At 39.8% G+C, this 19,221-nt stretch overlaps 1 protein-coding gene and 1 long non-coding RNA gene across 2 annotated transcripts; both read left to right on the forward strand.

The window, feature by feature from the left end:
• Window positions 1-6,778: 6,778 nt before the first annotated feature.
• LOC125376249 lies at window positions 6,779-13,888 on the forward strand. Its single transcript, XR_007219104.1, has 3 exons — window positions 6,779-6,897; window positions 9,165-9,303; window positions 13,807-13,888. It is a non-coding gene; the product is annotated as an uncharacterized LOC125376249 (long non-coding RNA).
• An 18-nt stretch (window positions 13,889-13,906) lies between these two features.
• LOC125376250 lies at window positions 13,907-17,339 on the forward strand. The gene is made up of 3 exons (XM_048388237.1): window positions 13,907-14,030; window positions 14,513-14,602; window positions 16,120-17,339. Exons 1-3 carry the CDS (start codon window positions 13,937-13,939, stop codon window positions 16,305-16,307), a joined length of 372 nt encoding a protein of 123 aa, XP_048244194.1. The 5' UTR covers window positions 13,907-13,936; the 3' UTR covers window positions 16,308-17,339.
• Window positions 17,340-19,221: the final 1,882 nt, after the last annotated feature.

A 19,221-nucleotide genomic window follows, 5' to 3' on the forward strand; every position in this document is an offset into this window, starting at 1 on the left:
AGATGTTTTATGCAGTGTTCATTTTCTACTGCCCATTGTTTGTTGCTTTTCGCTGCACTTAGAAACATTAGAGTCACATTAGGGCGTCCAGTAAATAATCGGGACCAGACAAACCAGTGATCGTTATTACGAGCCGTCGAGTACGATGACAAGCGATCAACCAAGTCACTGAACCTGACGGCCTATGCATTTCGTCACCTCGTGTGAAAAACGTGTTGCTCTACACCTTTTCTGATTCGGAAACCCCGGTCCATGGGGCTGTTGACAACTGACAGGCGATTATGCATGGGATGGAGAACTGTCATTTGAAAGTGGCGTGAATTAACTGCGGGAGATGAGAAACACGCCCTTCCTGAAAAGAGGTGAGGTGAGGTGAAATTGGGTTTAACGTCGCGTCCAAGATTATTGCACTTATATAGCGACGTGCATGGACGCGCGCGCGCGCGCGTGTGTGTGTGTGTGTGTGTGTGTGTGTGTCTGCTTGTACTAGTCCGGACTGATGCCGATTTATAGTGCTAGCCCACTGAGATACCATGCCGCAGTTTAACATGAATACCCCACTCAGAGTACCCCTCTCCGGGCGGACGCTCTACCCTTAGACCACGCCCATGCTTTCAAAGATGTGAGAACAGTGCACCTATTCACTATTCTTCTTCCTTTTGCATCATTTAGATGACCTTTCCACCAAACACTGTGATATTGCTTCAATTCTCATGAAGACGTCTGAGAAAGTTCAGTCTACCGTTGCAGCAGTAATAATAGAGCCCATCAGCTCCGCCATCCTTGTTCCCTTGAGTCAAGACATGATTCACTTCAGAAAGCTTGTATTGAGTTCCGTAGTTGATAGCCTGGGACAACTGTATCTCTGAACGTAGACATCAGTTCCTGATGACACAAGACAAAAACAGGATTTGTGAAATATTAAATGAAATATATTAAGATTCTGCCGTGATAAAACTGGAATATGTCAAAGTCAAAGATAGATATTGCATTTAAGGCATCCGGCCCATATACATGAAAGTTACATATACGTGGTTATACACTTTCGGATACAACTTAACAATTGGCTTCAAAGAGAAATAGCATTTTTAACATATATACCCAGTTTAAATATAACAGCAGCATCTTTTAAAGAGAGAAGAGACATAAAAACAGGTACAGGATATGAACACACAATGCCATTTTGAAAGTGGTCAAACAACAAATGTTAAGTTTGGGATAACACTTTCTTAGTAAAGAACAGATTCTCTTACTTTTTTGGGTTGAGTACCGTCCGGGATCCGAACGCACCCTGCCACAGTGCTGGCGATTAGGTGCCTCACTCTGGCAGTATGGGTCCGAACCCTGGACGGGACTCAACCAAAACAATTTCGCGAATCTGTAGTTTACTAAGAGTGAGTGAGTGATTTAATGCTTTACGCCACATCGGCAATATTTCAGCCATATCGTGACGAGAAATTATACATTTTTAATACATATATTTTTGCTAAATTAAAACCTGTCATAGATGGACAGTAAAATTACTAGAATATCACAGATTAGTATGTAAAACTAGCATACAACTATAAAAAGATATCACTATAAATAACGGTACAATATAAAAAAGGGCTATAGATCGTCAGCAGCTGAAGGTAGATTACCATGCCAGGGTCCATGGGGACTTACAGTACTTTTGCTACCTGCATGGACCCCCAGCCGGATTAACATACATAGCCATATTAAAATAACAAAATTCTACGATTAAAGACAATGGTAAGAACAAATCTACTTTGAATACCCTCTTACATACCCTCTCCAGGGCACAATCATTTTACATTACTTCAACCCCCTTCGAGGATACAGCCACTAACGATCTCAGTTATTGTATTTATGTTGCCAATCATAAAAGTATATTATATACACAACATATTAATCAAAATTTATGGTACAATTCAATTTCTCTTAAAAAAACAATAACTAAATGAGAACTGATATGAAAAAGATCCTTAATAGATGAAACATTGTAATAAGTATCCCTTGTGATGGCAAAATCAATACAGTCAAGCAGGACATGCTTGACGGTGATTCTTTCATCACAAGGGATACAAAACGGAGGATCTTCACCTTGTAACAAATACTCATGTGTATATCTGGAATGGCCAATACGACATCGTCGCATAATGACCTCTTCAAATCTGGACTGACAACCCAAGTAGGTGTAGCCGATATTTGGTTTAATTTCATGTAATTTATTGATACCTACTTGGGTTATAGTGCTAGCTCACTGAGATACCATGCCGCAGTTGAACATGAATACCCCACTCAGACACAGTATACTGACTCCGAGCCGACCAGTCCTTGTTTTAGCCCCTTAATGCCGAGCGCCAGACAGGGTAACAAAAGTACCATCTTTTAACGTCTTTTGGTGTGACGCGGGGGGTCGAACCCCGGACCTTCCGCTCTCCGGGCGGACGCTCTACCACTTGACCACGGAGGCGGTCTGTAAGGATAGAAATACCAGCTGACATGGTAAAGCAAAGTTTCCTAAAGTGTGGGATTGCCAATGCAATGGACGAATCGGAGGACGATTGTTTGTACGAGGATCTTGTTAATGCTGAATGCGAGAGATCCGACTCAACAGCCACAGTCGCCGACATCCCAGATGATTTCGAGGATGAACTAAATGATTACTATGACGACAAACGGATTCGACAGCCTGGGACATTCTTTGGGCTGAAGCTGTATTATTTAATACAAAACAAAACAAAGATAATATCCACTTAACTCGCCGGATTTGAGATGGCAACTTTACCCTTTCTTGATCTGAGCAGTTCTGTGATGTGCTGAGAGAGTACGCAGGGTGATCAAAGCATGCAGTCGTTTAACAACAGTAAACTCAGGTGTACGCTTGGCCAGTCAACATATAGAGCTTCTGTGCAGGGGCAATTAGTAGGCTACATAGACAGACAGACACACTGTGTTTGGATAGCTGATAAAACTAAACGAAGCTAACAACTAATTATGTATCATAAAAATAACATAATATACAAAAACTGGAAATTTATTACAAATATATACAAAAACTACACCAGGCACAATTACTTACTTAGAAGATGTCATCTTAAATTAGATATATTCAAAAGATACTTGTATACAACAGTTTTTGGAAAATATATACTGAGTCAAATTAAAAACTTCACATTTTTAAAAGTAATCCCATATATGATATACAACGGACAAATGTATCAGAGAAGGCAATTTTTAATCATTAATGTCCAAAGAAGGATTTTAATTAACGGTGGTAACCATAATTTGTTCCAAGCACCTACGGTATTTGGTAATAACATCAACAGTTTAAATCATAAGTCCCAAGCACGAGAATCTGATGGCACACAAGTTCAGTAGCGTGTATGGCCACCATATGCGGTGACAGCTGCCACACAACGACTCCGCATGGACCTTGTGATGCTTGTGAACACATGATTGGGAAGACGACGCCATTGGTGCTGCGAAATGGTGCCAGGATCTTGCGAATTCTGTGGTTGGTTCTGGAGAGTGCGCAGACTTCTGCCAAGAGCATCCCAGACGTGTTCGATGGGATTGAGGTCGGGAGACCTTGACGGCCAGTCCATTCTGAAGGAAATTCTTTGTCAAAATTGCTGTGTGGGGTCTGGCATTGTCGTGTTGGAATATCAGCTGGGTCCATGTGCTGCCATAAAAGGCAGAAGTTCTGGTGCCAGTACCTGGTCGCGGTAAGCAGCAGCGTTGAGGTTGCCACGGATGACAAGAAGCCTGGAACGTGCATTGCCACAGAAAGCACCCCACACCATGACGCTTCCGCCTCGAAATCTGTCAACTTCCTGTACACAACACTGGGCGTAACGTTCAAGACGGCGCCTCCACACCCTCGCCCTACCATCAGCAAAACGAAGATTAAATCGGGATTCATCACTGAAGACGACTTGATTCCAATTCCTCTGAGTCCATCGTAAGTATCGCTGTGCCCACAATTGACGTTGACGTAATTGAGTCAGAATCGGCCAGCAGTATGGCCGTCGTGCATGAAGGTGAGCAGTTCTCAGACGGTTTCGCAGTTTGCGCGCTCAGTCTACCCCTAAACAGTTCATTTCTGGTTGATGGAGCCGTCAAAAATCGGTTACGGAGGTGACGTAAGACAATCTGACTTTCCTCTGCATGTGACGTCACACGTGGTCGACCTGGCCGAGGGCGGTCAGCGGTGGTACCCGTTTGCTGTAGACGCGTCTGTAAATCATAAACAGTCCGTCGACTACAACCCATCGTCCTTGCGACTTCAGCTACGGACGTTCCCGTCTGCAACATGCCGATGGCACGTTCACGTTGCACATTTGAAAGGCGTGGCATGACAAATGGCCGTAAAGACTTTTGTTTTCTTGTGTTTTTCTTTTTTTGATAATGACTGCTGACAAGTATGGCTGAAAACACGTGCGGTATTATGGCCACGTGACCAGTTGCACGTGAAAAACCACTTTTGCCACTGTAGTGCTGTGCACATGATTTTGATCGATTCACCTGCACAAAAACGGGTGTTATCTGAAGACAATACGTGGCCATTACTGTTTAAATACACAATAAGGGCCCACAAAATGTTAAAATTTTAGGATTGTGAAGTTTTTAATTTGGTTCAGTATAGTTCCATCATGACTATAAACAAAGAAACGAGGGCACATGCACTAGAGTGGCTAGCATTGAAAATACAAACTACAAATGGTCATTGAATTTGCTAAAAATACATATGGAGTTAACCTTTAGCTCAAAACCAAACAGATCAAAGTACAAAGAAGCAGTTTTCAGCTGTTTTCCCGTCTGGCGAGGCGTTCATGGATGTCAACTGCAAGCTGGAATGCCGTGACGGTCATGAGGTAGCGAGGTCGACTGGTCAAATATAGCCCCAGCTTACAATGACTATGCGTCACCAAAGAGGACTAGAAATTGGCGATTGTGTTCTGAGAGGAATAGCGTGTACTCACTGAGGGTTCCGCCCAAGCGCAAAGAGCCATAGTTGAAAGAACTGTCAACTCGTTGCGTAATGATTCACGTATATTTCGGCCATGTCTTATATAGATGAATATATAGATTCCAGATGCTATTTAAACACATCTGGGCTTACGGTTTTTGTATAGTATGATTGAACACATTTAACTGTATCCAGGGTATATTTTTTTATGCAAGACATGTGTGAAACCAAAAAATATTCCTGAGGGATTCTTTGACCGAAGTACTTGAAGTCATACGCGCATTCTGATTGGTCTTGTCATATTTTCGAACATAACATTCATCGATAGGGGGACGAGTCTTCTTGCAGGTTACGGAAAGGGGCGAGTGGTGACGAATGTGGGTGTACGGGGCAGAGTGTGCAGCGTTACTTGTCAGGTTCCTTTCGGATGGATAAAAAGACCGATATTGGCTCTACACACTACAGCCTTTCAACCTGTTTTGACAAAAAAAGGGAACTGATGATGTGAATCTAGCTATCGTTGCAGTGTACATTTACAAAACCGTAGCGTTGCATCTGAACGCAGCATCTCATCACAATGAAATTTCACATAATGTATGAACAGCTCTTTGTGCACGTACACACAGTTTTTTCATTATCCCTAGTTGCCCGAATGTTTGCCAAATCAAAAGGTATAATTTCCCGACTGTGCGACATGTACCGTCAAACGGGTGGGGTTGCAATGAGACCAGGGCATGGCAGGCCGAACAAAACGACACCTAGACAAGATGGACTCAGTACATTAATGACAATAGATTCAGATCTGCTCCTGGAATCAAAAGAGAATCCCATTCAATAGTAGGAATTTCAACATCTGCCGTTAAAACCCGCCTGAAAACAAGGCGTCCTGTATACCATAGGCGGCAAAGATTGGGGTGGGCGGGGCAACAAGGGGCACAGAATGACTAAAATTATAAAGAAGTTGAAAAGGCTCATGCTGGGATTAGTAGTCAGAAAATAACAACAATTTAATGTCACTGTGTGCAGGTGATGAAATTAAACATCAAACTCATTGCCCATGATTCGTTATCATAATAAATGAAAGGACATTTTTTTAATCAATTTGAAAATTATAACTGAAATATAAAGCCGTTTTGTCTTTGAAGAATTTTCAGACTGATTTTACAAAACGACTGTAATATATACAAAAACTCGTGACTGAATGAGTGTGGTTTTAAGCCGCTTTTAGCAATATTCCAGCAATATTCCAGCATTATTACGGCGGGGACACCAGGTATGGGCTTCAAACATAATACTCAATGTGAATGATCGAACCTTCGGCGTGACGAGCGAAAGCCTTTACCGATACCGTATTGATGATGATATGAAAAACAACGTTTTCGCAGAAGTCTGAATTCGTATAATAGTGATTACGTTCATACATTCAACCTTTTCAGATCTGTAGATATCGCTGGAAACTACATTTTACTATCAAGGGGATCTTCGGGTTTACAGACAAGTTCAAGTTTCTAGGTATAACACTGCTACACATAGAGTCTCACACAATATATGCCAGTTTAATAGTTTATATGTTTATCGGACTGGAACTAGTCCTCCTTTCATCTCAGTGTGAAGCCAATATATGTTGTCTTCATTTATTTAAAAGCACTTTCTACTCGAAAAGAAGTCACACATGTGTAAAATAGGCTCAAGCGGGAATTGCACGCTGTCCACTGGGTCCATCGATAATTGCGAACGCATTAAGCCGAGACAGACACAAAAGAGCGACACTTTTACAAAGTATTTGCTTTCTAAAGTTGTCATACAGACGTTTACTTGTCATGGAAACATCGGATCTGTCCTTGTCGACCGGTGGTGTTTGCGTGAGACGGCAGCCATGATGTTGCTGAAGGCACTGGTCTTCATTTCGCTGTCACTTACAGGTAGGCTGGGGTTGTTCTTTGAACCAAACCAAATATTGTTAAACGTGTATATGGACATATGTATCGGGACTTATTAAAATGTCCAGGATATCGGTGGTTTGTGGAAGCCTGGACGTGTCACATGCAAATAAATCTTCCTGAAAACAGGAGTATTTCTCATTCGTACGACTTTCATCTTCTACATAAAAAGTTGTGAATGTATCTTGCCAACATGTTTCAATCTGCCATTGTATAAGAATAAAAATAAATTGAAAATTGATAGGAAAGAGCTGCGACTGAGCTGAGGTTAACTTGTGCTGTGTCGTGTGACTTTTGTGCTGTCACGTGATTTTCATTATTTCGTAATTAATATTTCGAATCTCTTTCCAAAATGTTGTAGGGTTACCCAGATATATCCATAATCTTTACATTTATGTTGGCGAACTTGAATTTATACCTCCGACATGTTCATAGTTATAGTTGTTCCTAACAGTTCAATATTGTTTTCTGGAATGTTAATTTCTATGTCGTCTAAACTGTCGAAGTGCTCCCCTGCACGCACGTTTCGCAGATCTAGTCACCATCTGATATACATCAATTGGGTGTATCATGGTTATTTGATGCACATTTATTTCATACAATAAGCAGATTCAAAAAAACTTTTACAAAATCGTTCTTAATTTTCATCAACATCTAACAGCACATGATCTAATAACACAGTAGATCGTAAACTATCTAGAAACAGAAACACTGAAGTTATCATTCCAAATGTATTCTTAATGTACATTACTTATTGCCTTCTGCGTCATCACCATATTAACAACATTCTTACTTTCTATCTCCTATATATATGGTTGCTTTTCTTTTCTCCCACGAAGGGATGACCATATCTTTGCATGTGGCACTATTTCCTTATACGGTAACAGAACAGTGGACCAAACTATGTTTTGCATGTGGCACTTTGAGGCTTCCATAGTGTTATACCATGCAATGTCATCTCGGTAATACTAAGTGGTTTCCATATTCACTTGATGTCAAGAATACCTGACATAACCTCCGAATTACGTGCATTTATAAAGACGTATGTTGTACAAAGTGCATTTGAATGGATATTGTATTGTACAAACACATCCAAAAAATATGGAAAGATAACTCACCACTAGTCCCACGTAATCCGTGTAAAATGACTGGAATATTGGTTAATTAGTACGTTTAGATAGAAGTGTTCGTGTACTAGAGATGTATCCTTTGATTGGATCTTGCGTTTCGTCATAATAGATAACAAGGCCAAATAATTTATATGTGCACCAAAGTCCATTTACATTTCTTATTTTGTATAGCCTCTGACAACGTCATCAACCTGTCGAAATATGTTCCTTAAACATATATAACATTATGATCACATATATTATACCAGATGGTATTAATTAAAGTGGATCATAATTCGTCAGTTGGTAGATTGAATGTCCAAGTCGATGCTTGTACATGGAACCAACCATTTAATATTCCATGGCCCGGTTCCACAAAGCGATATGAGCGTCAAGACGATCGTATCTCCCAAACTTTAACATAGACTTAGGCAGTCGAGCACCATGATCGTTTTGTGGAACGGGTCAGCACTGACATACACGGTATTACAGTATTTGTCTCTGAAGGAAGGAGCCGGACAACAGCATTTTGTTCCAGGCATGCGCAGCAGGCGTGTATCAGTGAGTAATTAGGTTATGATTGGAAACCCTGAAGAAAAAGTACTTTCTGGCACATCTTAAATCAGACACACACAAAGAGAACTCGTTCCCAGTGGCATTTGATTCATGAAGTTGTTGTGACATTCGCGTTCCATGTGGGTCAAAGGTCAAAAGATCTTTGATTTGTAAAACATCCGAATTGGTCAAACGGCTCAGAGCTGAATACTAACTTCGTATTGTAACGGCTTGATCGTGCTTTGCCCTGCTGGCCTGTTGTGCAGATATCACTATTATCTTATTTACACAAGGAATCGACCCGTGAAGATCCGTGGTAGAATAGGTCTTCAGGAACCAATGCTTGCCGCAAAAGACGGCAAATCTTGTCGTAAGAGGCGACTAACGGGATGCGGTAGTCAGGCTCGCTGACTTAGTTGATGCATGTCATTGTATCCCAATTGCGTGGATCGATGCTCATGATGTAAGTCACTGGATTATCTCCAGACCTTGGCCATGCAGCTGGAATATTGCTGGAGCGCGGCGTTAAAATACAAACAAACAAACTTAAGGAATCAAGATGTCACATTCCCTATTTGTTCTTAGTTTCAGGAGAATATTTCTTCCTTCCTCCCAAGGTTAAATACGAAGCTGCAGTATATGTTTGCAAGCAAAACGGTCTTCAGCTGGTGAACGTCAAAACCAATGAAACCCAAAGGCTGGTCTCTGCTTACATGGGAGAGAGGTGAGTAAATGGTATTCTTTAATAAGGAGGGCCAAGTCGTCTAAGCCGGCACATTTCAGTGTACTGAGTTCCACCCTGATCGCTGGTGGTGGCTTCAATCAAATCTCATCAAATAAGATTTGTCTCCATTCTTCCTGAAGATCTGAGCAACCTCCATATAATGTCGTATCAGGTGTACCTGTGCGCTACCCTAGACCACCAATTTAAATGGAGGATGCATGGGGTCTTTATCAAATCGGATGTCAGCTTGCTAAAACGAGGCAGTTGTATTTCTTCTCCACCTCTATTCGGAAATCTTGATCTAAAAAACAACAGGATACAAACATACCTTCCATGGGACACCCTTTTGGGCTGAGATGCCATGGTGCTCAAAAACCTGTCAAACTGCCGTCAACATTGGGTGCCTGTGCTTGTGGCTTCCATCGAATTAGTAAACCTGGGTCACATCAGCCTTTCCATCCACATAAGCTTGACTGACCATGACATACTTCAAAGCGGCATTGGTTTTGTGAATTAGGTAGGAGGAATGCTCAAATTGAAGCAGGTCTTTGACGTTTACTTGTTTGGTGAAACCCACGGGCAGGGTTTCACTGCTGACAAACCAAATAATAATTATCAGCGAACTATCGATCAGTCATCATGATACACCTAAGGGACATAAATCTTGGCCTGTGGCTTCTCAAACGCATGAATCACCCATGCCCTTTTTGTTACGCAACTCTCATACTTTTAGCACGGGTGTGGAAATGACGATGGCAGCTCAAATGAAAACACCACTGGATATTGTTTCCGATCTGGAATCTTCATTCAAAGTTCACATTAATATAATTAAGTATAACTGTCTGAAGGTAACTGTTTAAGGAAAAGATTGATGTGTAGTTTGTTTTCATGATTTGGGGACAATACAAGATGGAGAAGTGCGTTGTAAATGCTGCAGCGCACATTGGTATACTTTTCTGGCGGAACGAACCGTAGCCCCCAGAAGTGATATATAGAAAAACTTATCAAACGACAAAACGGATGAGTGTTTACGGTAACGGCAGGTACTCAACGTGACTGTGTTGGTTTCCTTTGATCATCATGCACAGAGATATCTATCGGAGTGAAAGATCTGATTGAAACGAGATTGAACAATAATGCTTTCAGGTTAGCTATGTTACATGTAAATATGAGGTTACACCTACTTGGGCTGTCAGTCCAGATTTGAAGAGGTCAATATGCGATGATGTCGTATTGGCGATTCTAGATATACACATGAGTATTTGTTAAAAGGTGAGGATCCTCCGTTTTGTATCCCTTGTGATGAAAGAATCACCGTCACGCATGTCCTGCTTGACTGTATTGATTTTTTCATCACAAGGGATAAATATTTCAGTGTCAAACAGTTAAGGGATTTTTTAAAGATGTTAATTCTCATTTAATATTAAGCTTTTTAAAAGAAATCGAACTTGTCCATAAACGTTGATGAACTGAAGGTATTATTTTATAAATTGGTAGTGCTAATTAATAACTTAGATTGTGAGTGGCTGTACCCTCGAGGGAGGTTGAAGTAGCGTAAAATTATTGTCCCCCTAAGAGGGTATGTAAGTCCCATATCATTATAAGTATTTTCTGCATGCCAGGCTTTTAAACGTAGAATATTCGTCATTTTAATCTTTGGCTTAATTGGTACACTGTCGCCAGTGACTAAAGGGATGATATAAATACTGCGGGGGTCCATGCAGGAAGCAAAGGCACTGTAAGTCCCAATGGTCCCTAGTATGGTGATCTCCCTTTAGTAGATCTCTAGCCCATTTTTATATTGTGTTGTTCACTAATACTTATGACTTTTATGTATTCTCAACTAGTTTTAAATAGACTCTGCGATATTCTAGTTATTGTACTGTCCATCGTTGACAGCTTTTTATATTGTATAAATATATGTATTATTAATGTACTTATCGTCATGATATGGCTGAAATACTGCCGATGTGACGTTTAATCTTAACTCTCACTCACTCACTCACTCACATGTAAATATAACGTGCGCCCGTCCGTGCAAGATGTAGACTCTGGAGTAGATCTTGAGAAACATACACTATTTCTTCACCAAACGTGGCGCTTAGAATGGTCTTGTGGTAAACTGGAGTCTTTGATTTTCAAAAGATTCATTCTTTGAAACAAGTTGCGGTAGTGCTCTTTTCCGGAGCAGATCTTAAAAACCGTACTTATCTTACCAAACTTGACACATGAATACGTGTTGTGATTAAATCATTTCTGATGATAGTCCGGGACTTTTGAAAAATTAGCTTTTCGAGTTGTCTATTACTTAGACTGAAAAAGGGGGTAGTGCTAGTTTCCGTAGCAGATATTGGATACCTTAAATATTTCTTCACCAAACATGACATATAGATAGGTCCGGTTGTTGTGAACTGGTTCCTATTGATTGTTAGGGTTTTTAACAAATATATTTTGAGTTTTCATGGGAACAAGTATGGAAAAGTGTGAAGATTGGAACTTAGCATGGAAACATAGAGAATTGTGAACAGTGCATTCCGCTCTATAGTACATTAGGGGTGAGTTTATAGAAAATAAAACCTGGTGCGGAAGCAACGTGTATAAACAGGGAAATAAAACTAAGTTATCAGATGTATGAACAATGAAACCTTATATAAAATGATGAGTTTTATAAATAGTGAAACAAAGTACAGAAGTGATCGTGAACAGTGACGCTTAAAACGGACGGTTACATTATATGATAGTAATTAATGATTTGTGTCCTTTTTATGCAGATTGTTAAGATTATAATTGTTCAACTGTAGTTTTTCGCTGAAACCCACTCACCATTACCACACGCACTGAAGAGTTACATGACTAATCTTCCAATTGTGTACGCAGCAAACCAATTTGAGCTTCGCACCATTATTGCACCACTCAAAATGTCTTTCCCTTTCAATTTAATGACAATTTGTTATTCGTGTACAACTCTATCAGAGAAAGGAAACATTTCATTCCAAATGAAACAATTGAGAACGCCAACGCAAGTGAAGGCCCATTTTAAAATTTTTGATTTTTCAAAGGAAAAAGGGAAACCTAAAAAGGACAAATCCAGGTCAAGATTAACATTAAACTGCGACATATGACCATTTAATCAAATGTCATTGGTTGGATTCTATTATATGTTTTACCAAAGGTTATACCACGTCAATTCATTATAAGTGGCATTATATCTCACTGACGCTGTGTATAATTGCGTTACTTAGACGGGAAAGAAACCTTCGAACGTGACTTATGCTTAGGGGTTTCGCATTAAACCTGCAACAATTCGGGTTTTCCACCGTCCCGACTTTCACCCCTACCACCCGTCCCCCTACACAGACACAGACACAGACACACAGACTCAGACACACACACACACACACAGAGACACACACACACACACACAGACAGACAGACAGACAGACAGACACACACACACACACACACACACCTCACAATGGCATTCGTGTGGTGACATGACTAAAATACTGTTAAAGAGGCGTTAAATCAAACTCGCTTGCTCACTCAAATCGACAATAACCTCGTTCCCATACATACCGGTAGACATCTTCCCGAGGTAAGATCCACCCTCTAAGATCCACAAAGTTAACTCCTTACTTACAGGTCACGCTTTGTTTAAATTTTAAAAACATACAGTGAGAAATGTAAGACTGACAATGCGATGTGAATATTTACCCTGTTTTACACATTTAGATAGGACGACATGAAGAAATGCTAAAATATTGCATTAATGCCCTTTGGTAATAACTAAAAATATGCTCTAAAAAGCAACGCATACGTGGTAGCTATGACAATAATTCAAGGGTTAAGCACACGATGTGATAAATGTATTTCTCCAACAGAGAGAAGTACGGATTTGTGTTTATCAGCGAAGGAATGTTTTACCGGATGTTGCGTACAGGAAGTCTACAGTTCGGCGGAGGAAGTGTCACCACGTGAGCTATGATCTCTCATGGGTGAAGAACAGATCTTGTTCATGTCTAGGGAACAGGTATACGTTGTTGTCACCAGATCTTACATTCCGACGACTGCCGTTCTTGAGATAATGACGTAACTGGCACATGCAAGTTTGACTTTGTAATTTTCTGATGCGTCTTCTGTGGTGGAGTATAGTATTCAAAACTCGTCAAAGTTTTAAAAATGTCGCGTTATGGCATTGTTGCCATATGATTACAATATGAAGAGGATCAGTGTGACTTTGAGTATACACACAGAGTGATAACGCTACATTTGAAATGCTCTCGATGCATCATACTTCATGGCAGTACCAGGGTTGGAGTGGCTTCACTATTACGCTAGTCTGTAGGAAGCATCATGGCAGTAAGTATGGCAGAATCTCGGGCTACTGGAGCGGGGCTCGCTATAACGCTAGTCACTGGGATGCATCACAATACACTGCAGATTTTTGGCTATCAGTACGTACTTCGCTATAACGCTTGTCTTTAAGAAATATAATCTTTGCAGGAACGTCAACCTCTGGACCGGGCTTCACTATAACGCTAGTATGAGCAAGTTCCAGTGGGGAGACGGGGAGATTCTACACTCCCCTGGTGTTCTAACGTGGCGGGATGGGCAACCAGATCTATCACAAGGAATGAAATGTGTCGTGATGAACCCCAGCCATAGTCCTTTCATCTACGACATGTCCGCATGCAACGCTAGCCAGGCTCTGCTGTGTGATGGTGAAGGTAGGTCGCGTGTCCGCGATGGGCCAGTGTTGTGAACTTGTGACATCGACTGAGCGAACTTGGATCGCCCCCATCTAAATGAAGGATGCGTAGATTCTTCTATCTTGTCAGATTTCGACGCTTGAACCATTTGTTTTCATTTCTATATCGTCTAGCTTCAGAATTGGCGATTTTACCAAAAGGAAAACAGAAGATAGATATTCCTTTGATTGTATTCACCTCTGGGAATATATGCCATGGCGCTCAGAAAGAACAGAGTACATGCAATATTCCAGACAATTTAACATCAGCAATGTTTTCTGTATATTCTTCCCTCACTCGTACCGGAAACTGAGAAGCATATACCGTGATTAGAAAGTAATCTGACGTCATTTCTAACGGCAGGGTTGTCAGATTCCCATGCAGTAAGGTATCGTATCAGAGTGAAAGATGTGATTTCTAATGAGCTTGGGGTTAACACGGACATCTTTGTTTCCACACAGAAACACTGGACTTGCCCAAAGTTTGGCCATCCATGGTGAGGTACACAAAACGGAATTCCACCGAACTGGGATTCTGTGAATCAAACCGAGGTATGGTTGACGATACAATTATAAATGCATTCTGATTATATTGTTTAACCACAATTTCTGATAAAGTAACTTGTGATATGTTTTAATGTTGAAAAACGAAAGCAGGCTGAACAGTTGGTTAAGCATTTCTCTACAGGAGTGAGTGAGTGAGTGAGTGAGTGAGTGAGTGAGTGAGTGAGTTTGGCTTAAAGCTGCTTTGAACAGTACCTGTTATATCAAAGCTGGATGTTTGAAGAAAACCCACCTGGGCGTCGACAGATAATTTCAAAATCTTTTCATGTTTTTAATCAACGTGCGTAAGTAATTTGATGCATTTCGCGAGGTTAGACCTATTTTATTACAATATAGATCTTGATTATCGATCAGATAGTCTGGACTGGGCGCCGCCATTTCATTTTAAGCAAACGGGATTTGAGAGGTTGAATATGATTGCCAATAGAAGGGGAATAGAATGTAAATAACTCGTTATAGCCACTGGTGGCGCTACGATCGAGCCACGAAAACTTAGCCTAGTTCGGCAAGGGTGGGAACTGGACTTTTCTATTCAGTTAACTCCCTTTCTTCGGGAAGATGTGTTAAGAGGAGCTGATGGTAGATGCAAAGACTGCCGTTGACGTCATGAATGTTACAGCAACAGGTGGCTGGATTTGGAGGTGGGAGCGTTATGGTGTGGGCAGATATCCATCCAGATGGTCGAACATATCTTGTTCACATTGCGAATAATTTGACTGGGATTCGCCAAACAGACGCAGTGTTCGAACGCAATGTTGTACCGTTGAGGAACCAACTGAAGGAATGTTTTGGCAAGACACCAGACGCGTCTGGGGATGCCAGGAATAGCTGAATGGTTTATTCTGGATGTCCGATGAACAATATTGTTTGTTTTTTTAGAAATGAAATCTGATGCACTTGGGAATATCATAGACACGTGTTTTGGCGGGGAATTCATTTTAATATTTAACTTCAGACGTCATGCATATATTCCATGGACGTCACGGAAAACCACTTCTTTGGATACTGTTTCTTAGCTATTATTACATTACATATCCCTATTTGAAATCCAGATGTCATGAATTAGACTTCAGATTTCCGGAACTTACAACTTTTATTCACTCGGGGCAGATAATCCGTTATATTCCATGTTCAGGTGTACGACATCTCCCACGATTCTAACTTGCCAACCATGTGACTCAGGACACTCTATCCAACAAGAGACTTCCAAGCTGTCTGCACACCACCTGACTCCCATTCTCTGTAACATTCTCAGTATCCAGCTGGTAATTGGGAGATGTTTATTTCGAATACTTATCCAGATGCCATCATGATGTACGGAACCATGGAAACAAGGAACTCGACGTGTCCTTAGTCACGTGATCACAAAACGGAGCTGAAAATCCAGTATTCCACGAAGCTTGTGTATGTCAAAACGAACTGCAATAAATTAATATTATTGGCACATCATGACGAATTTTCCAACATAGAAGCAAAAAGCGACTTTATATATTGTATGTTTTCAGATGGCTACCAAGAATGTGTCTTTGAGAGGCGTGGGGTCAGTGGGCAGATATTCTATTATAAAAACGTTGACGCTGTGGAGGACTGTGCTCTGACCTGCAAGTACGACGAGCGCTGCTTATACTTTAGCTTTCTGTACTTCGCGAAGAATCAGGGTACCTGTATCATCCACAAACAAATTCCTGGCTAAATGTCATCTTTATGTACGCGTTTTATTACTCGTCTCTCAACACAAAACTCTAAATGGGGACAAGGCTCGGGTCAGTTGACAGTGCCAGCATGTTTGATTCAAGTCTTGAAAACCTATATTGGTTGCTCGTAAACTTAAATGTCACAATGTATATCAGTTTAGTGGTTACTCTATTTACACAGAATCAATGTCCCAGTTTGACACATGGTTACAGTGTTCAGACCCATACTTGGACTGGGCACCAAACCGCGGAGCCTAGCCTCCCTTTAAACGTTCTTTACAGTTTATGTTATTAATCATAATGCAAGCAACCCACCATAACTACATATAGTCTTCATTATTCTCTCTGAGTTTCAAGATTCAAGATTCTTTATTCAGTATTTTGGGCCATGTGGCCTAGAGTACAATTACAATTACAATAATTGCTGCGTCACGTGATGTCAGGAAAATAAATACAAGTAGTCTTATTTCACATTAAATACATGATTTAAGTATAAGGCCAAAGCCTTTACAATGTTGATATTTTTGGAGTTGAGTAGATTACATAAACTGTGATTATCATGATGGACATTGGATAACCAAGGCAAATAGTGGTTTCTGACAGAAGAATATTTTGAACATATAAACAAAACATGAAATTCATCCTCTAATTGCCTCCCTTTACAGTGGGTACATAGATATAGACTCAAGTCTTCATTTGTATGTTTTGACTTCCGTAGCATGTTAATCTTAAAACCGTGTGGCGATATTCTGAATTTACAATATGCTCTCCTGAGAGATTTAATCGTGAGATTATTGATGTAAAATTCTGGCTGTAAAAGTGATTTCAAATTTGCATAATGTGACATATTTTGATGAAGAAATAGAGTCATGCCACTCTTGAGAATACATATCACTCAGCCTTTGTTTTATTTTTAGCAAAAAGAGATTTTCATCGCCAATATGTTGAGAGATCCATACAAATGAAAAGCCTGAAGAAAACAAAATATACCTTACATCAGACACCCAGGTGTGTTTATTATTATCATCTAACTGTTTAAGTAGATTGTAACATTGTTTTGGATATCAACACTGATTCATACGTAGCAATCTCAACCAGTATTTAAGTACCCTTATTTTGCTAAACACGAACATATTTAATCGCCCAGTTTCACCAAGAATAGCTTTATTAGAGGCATATTTTCCGATACAAAGATAGTTTTTAAAATAGGACTTATGTACTTTTTCTATACATTCATTATATTTTGCCCCCCAGATTTCAGCCCCATAAAGTAATATAGGAGCAATCTTACAATCGAACATTGTACAAGCTGTTTCGAATGTTATATAGCTATTTCTTTTGAAAACATGATAAATGGCTCTAGTGGCTTTAGAAGCCTGTGATGCTAGGCTTTTACAGGCCATTGACCAGATTAGCCTTGAGGAGAAAAATACTCCAAGATACTGGTAGTAAGTGACAAGTTTTACTTTTATAGAACCATAGAACCATTTTTCATTTTTTCGTATAATGCCACCGTTTCGGAAAACAATTGTTTTTGTTTTATCAAGACTCACACTTAATCCCCAGGTAATGCAAAATTTTCTTAAGATATCTAATTGTCTTTGTAGACCAATAACAGAATATGAGAACATAGTCACATCGTCGGCAAAAAGTAGTAGCATAACATCTTCAATACTTTCTGAAACAAACACACCATGACAGCACGTTTTATAAATGTCAGTTACAAGCTCATTAATAAAGAAGATAAACAGAAGCGGGCTTAAGATACAGCCTTGTCTTACACCGGAGCTAGTTGTAAACAAATCTGTTCTACCTTTGTCTGTTTTTACACAAGCCTTAACAGCAGAATACATACTAGCTAAGACATTATACAACTTGCCATGGCAACCTTTTTGTAAGAGCATATATAATAAATTTTTCCTTTCCACAAAGTCAAAGGCTTTCTTGAAATCAATGAAAGCACAATAAAATCGCCCCCCTCGCTTTGTTAAATATTTAGTACAAAGAGCCTGGAGTGTGAAAATGTTGTCTGTTACTGAATAGTTGGATCTGAATCCAGCTTGTGCTTCATGTATTAAATCGTTTATATCCATCCATGATCGTAGTCTTTTTTCAAGTATTGACGTGAATAATTTCCCAGTTGCATTTAGCAGGGATATTCCTCTATAATTGTTGGGGTCAGAGGTAACACCAGATTTATGTAAAGGTATTATAAGTCCAATGTTCCATGCTTCAGGAAATATACCGGTATCTAATATTTTATTAAATAAAGGTCTCAAGTATTTAATAAGAATTGTTTCTGAAAGTTTAAAAAATTCTGGAGGGATTCCATCTTCACCAGGAGGTTTCCCGAGTTTTAATCTTTTTAACGCTTCAGCTACTTCTTCATCAGTAATAATATCTGATAACAACTCATCTGTAATGGGTAAGCTAGCACAATTATCACAAGAGTGACTATCAATGAATTCATTTACAAGTACATTAAAATCTTCATTCACTTCTGTTTTGTTAGAATTTAACAAATCTTTAAAATATAACTGAAGAGCATCAGGAGATATTGCACATTTAGAGTGTTTGCTACATAAAACCCGTTTAAGGGTGTTCCAAAATGTTTTACAATTACCATGTTTTGCAGCATCTTTCAAATCTTCAACTATTTTACCATCAAATTGTTTCTTTTTCTGACTACAGCATATTTTGAATTTTCTTTTGGCCGTAACATATTTTTGCAAATTTTCATTACATTTGAACTGCTTAAATAAATTAAGATACCTATATTTTTCTTTTTGAGTTGAGTACATTCATGGTCAAACCAAATTGGTTGATTTCTGGATTTATTGTTAAATAGTGTACAAAAACCTCCAGAAGAACAAGCAATGTGGATCAGTATATCTCCCAATGTCTTGACTGCAG

Source organism: Haliotis rufescens, unplaced genomic scaffold (assembly GCF_023055435.1).
Source record: "Haliotis rufescens isolate VD_foot unplaced genomic scaffold, xgHalRufe1.0.p SCAF_7, whole genome shotgun sequence".
Taxonomy (NCBI): Eukaryota; Metazoa; Mollusca; class Gastropoda; order Lepetellida; family Haliotidae; genus Haliotis; species Haliotis rufescens.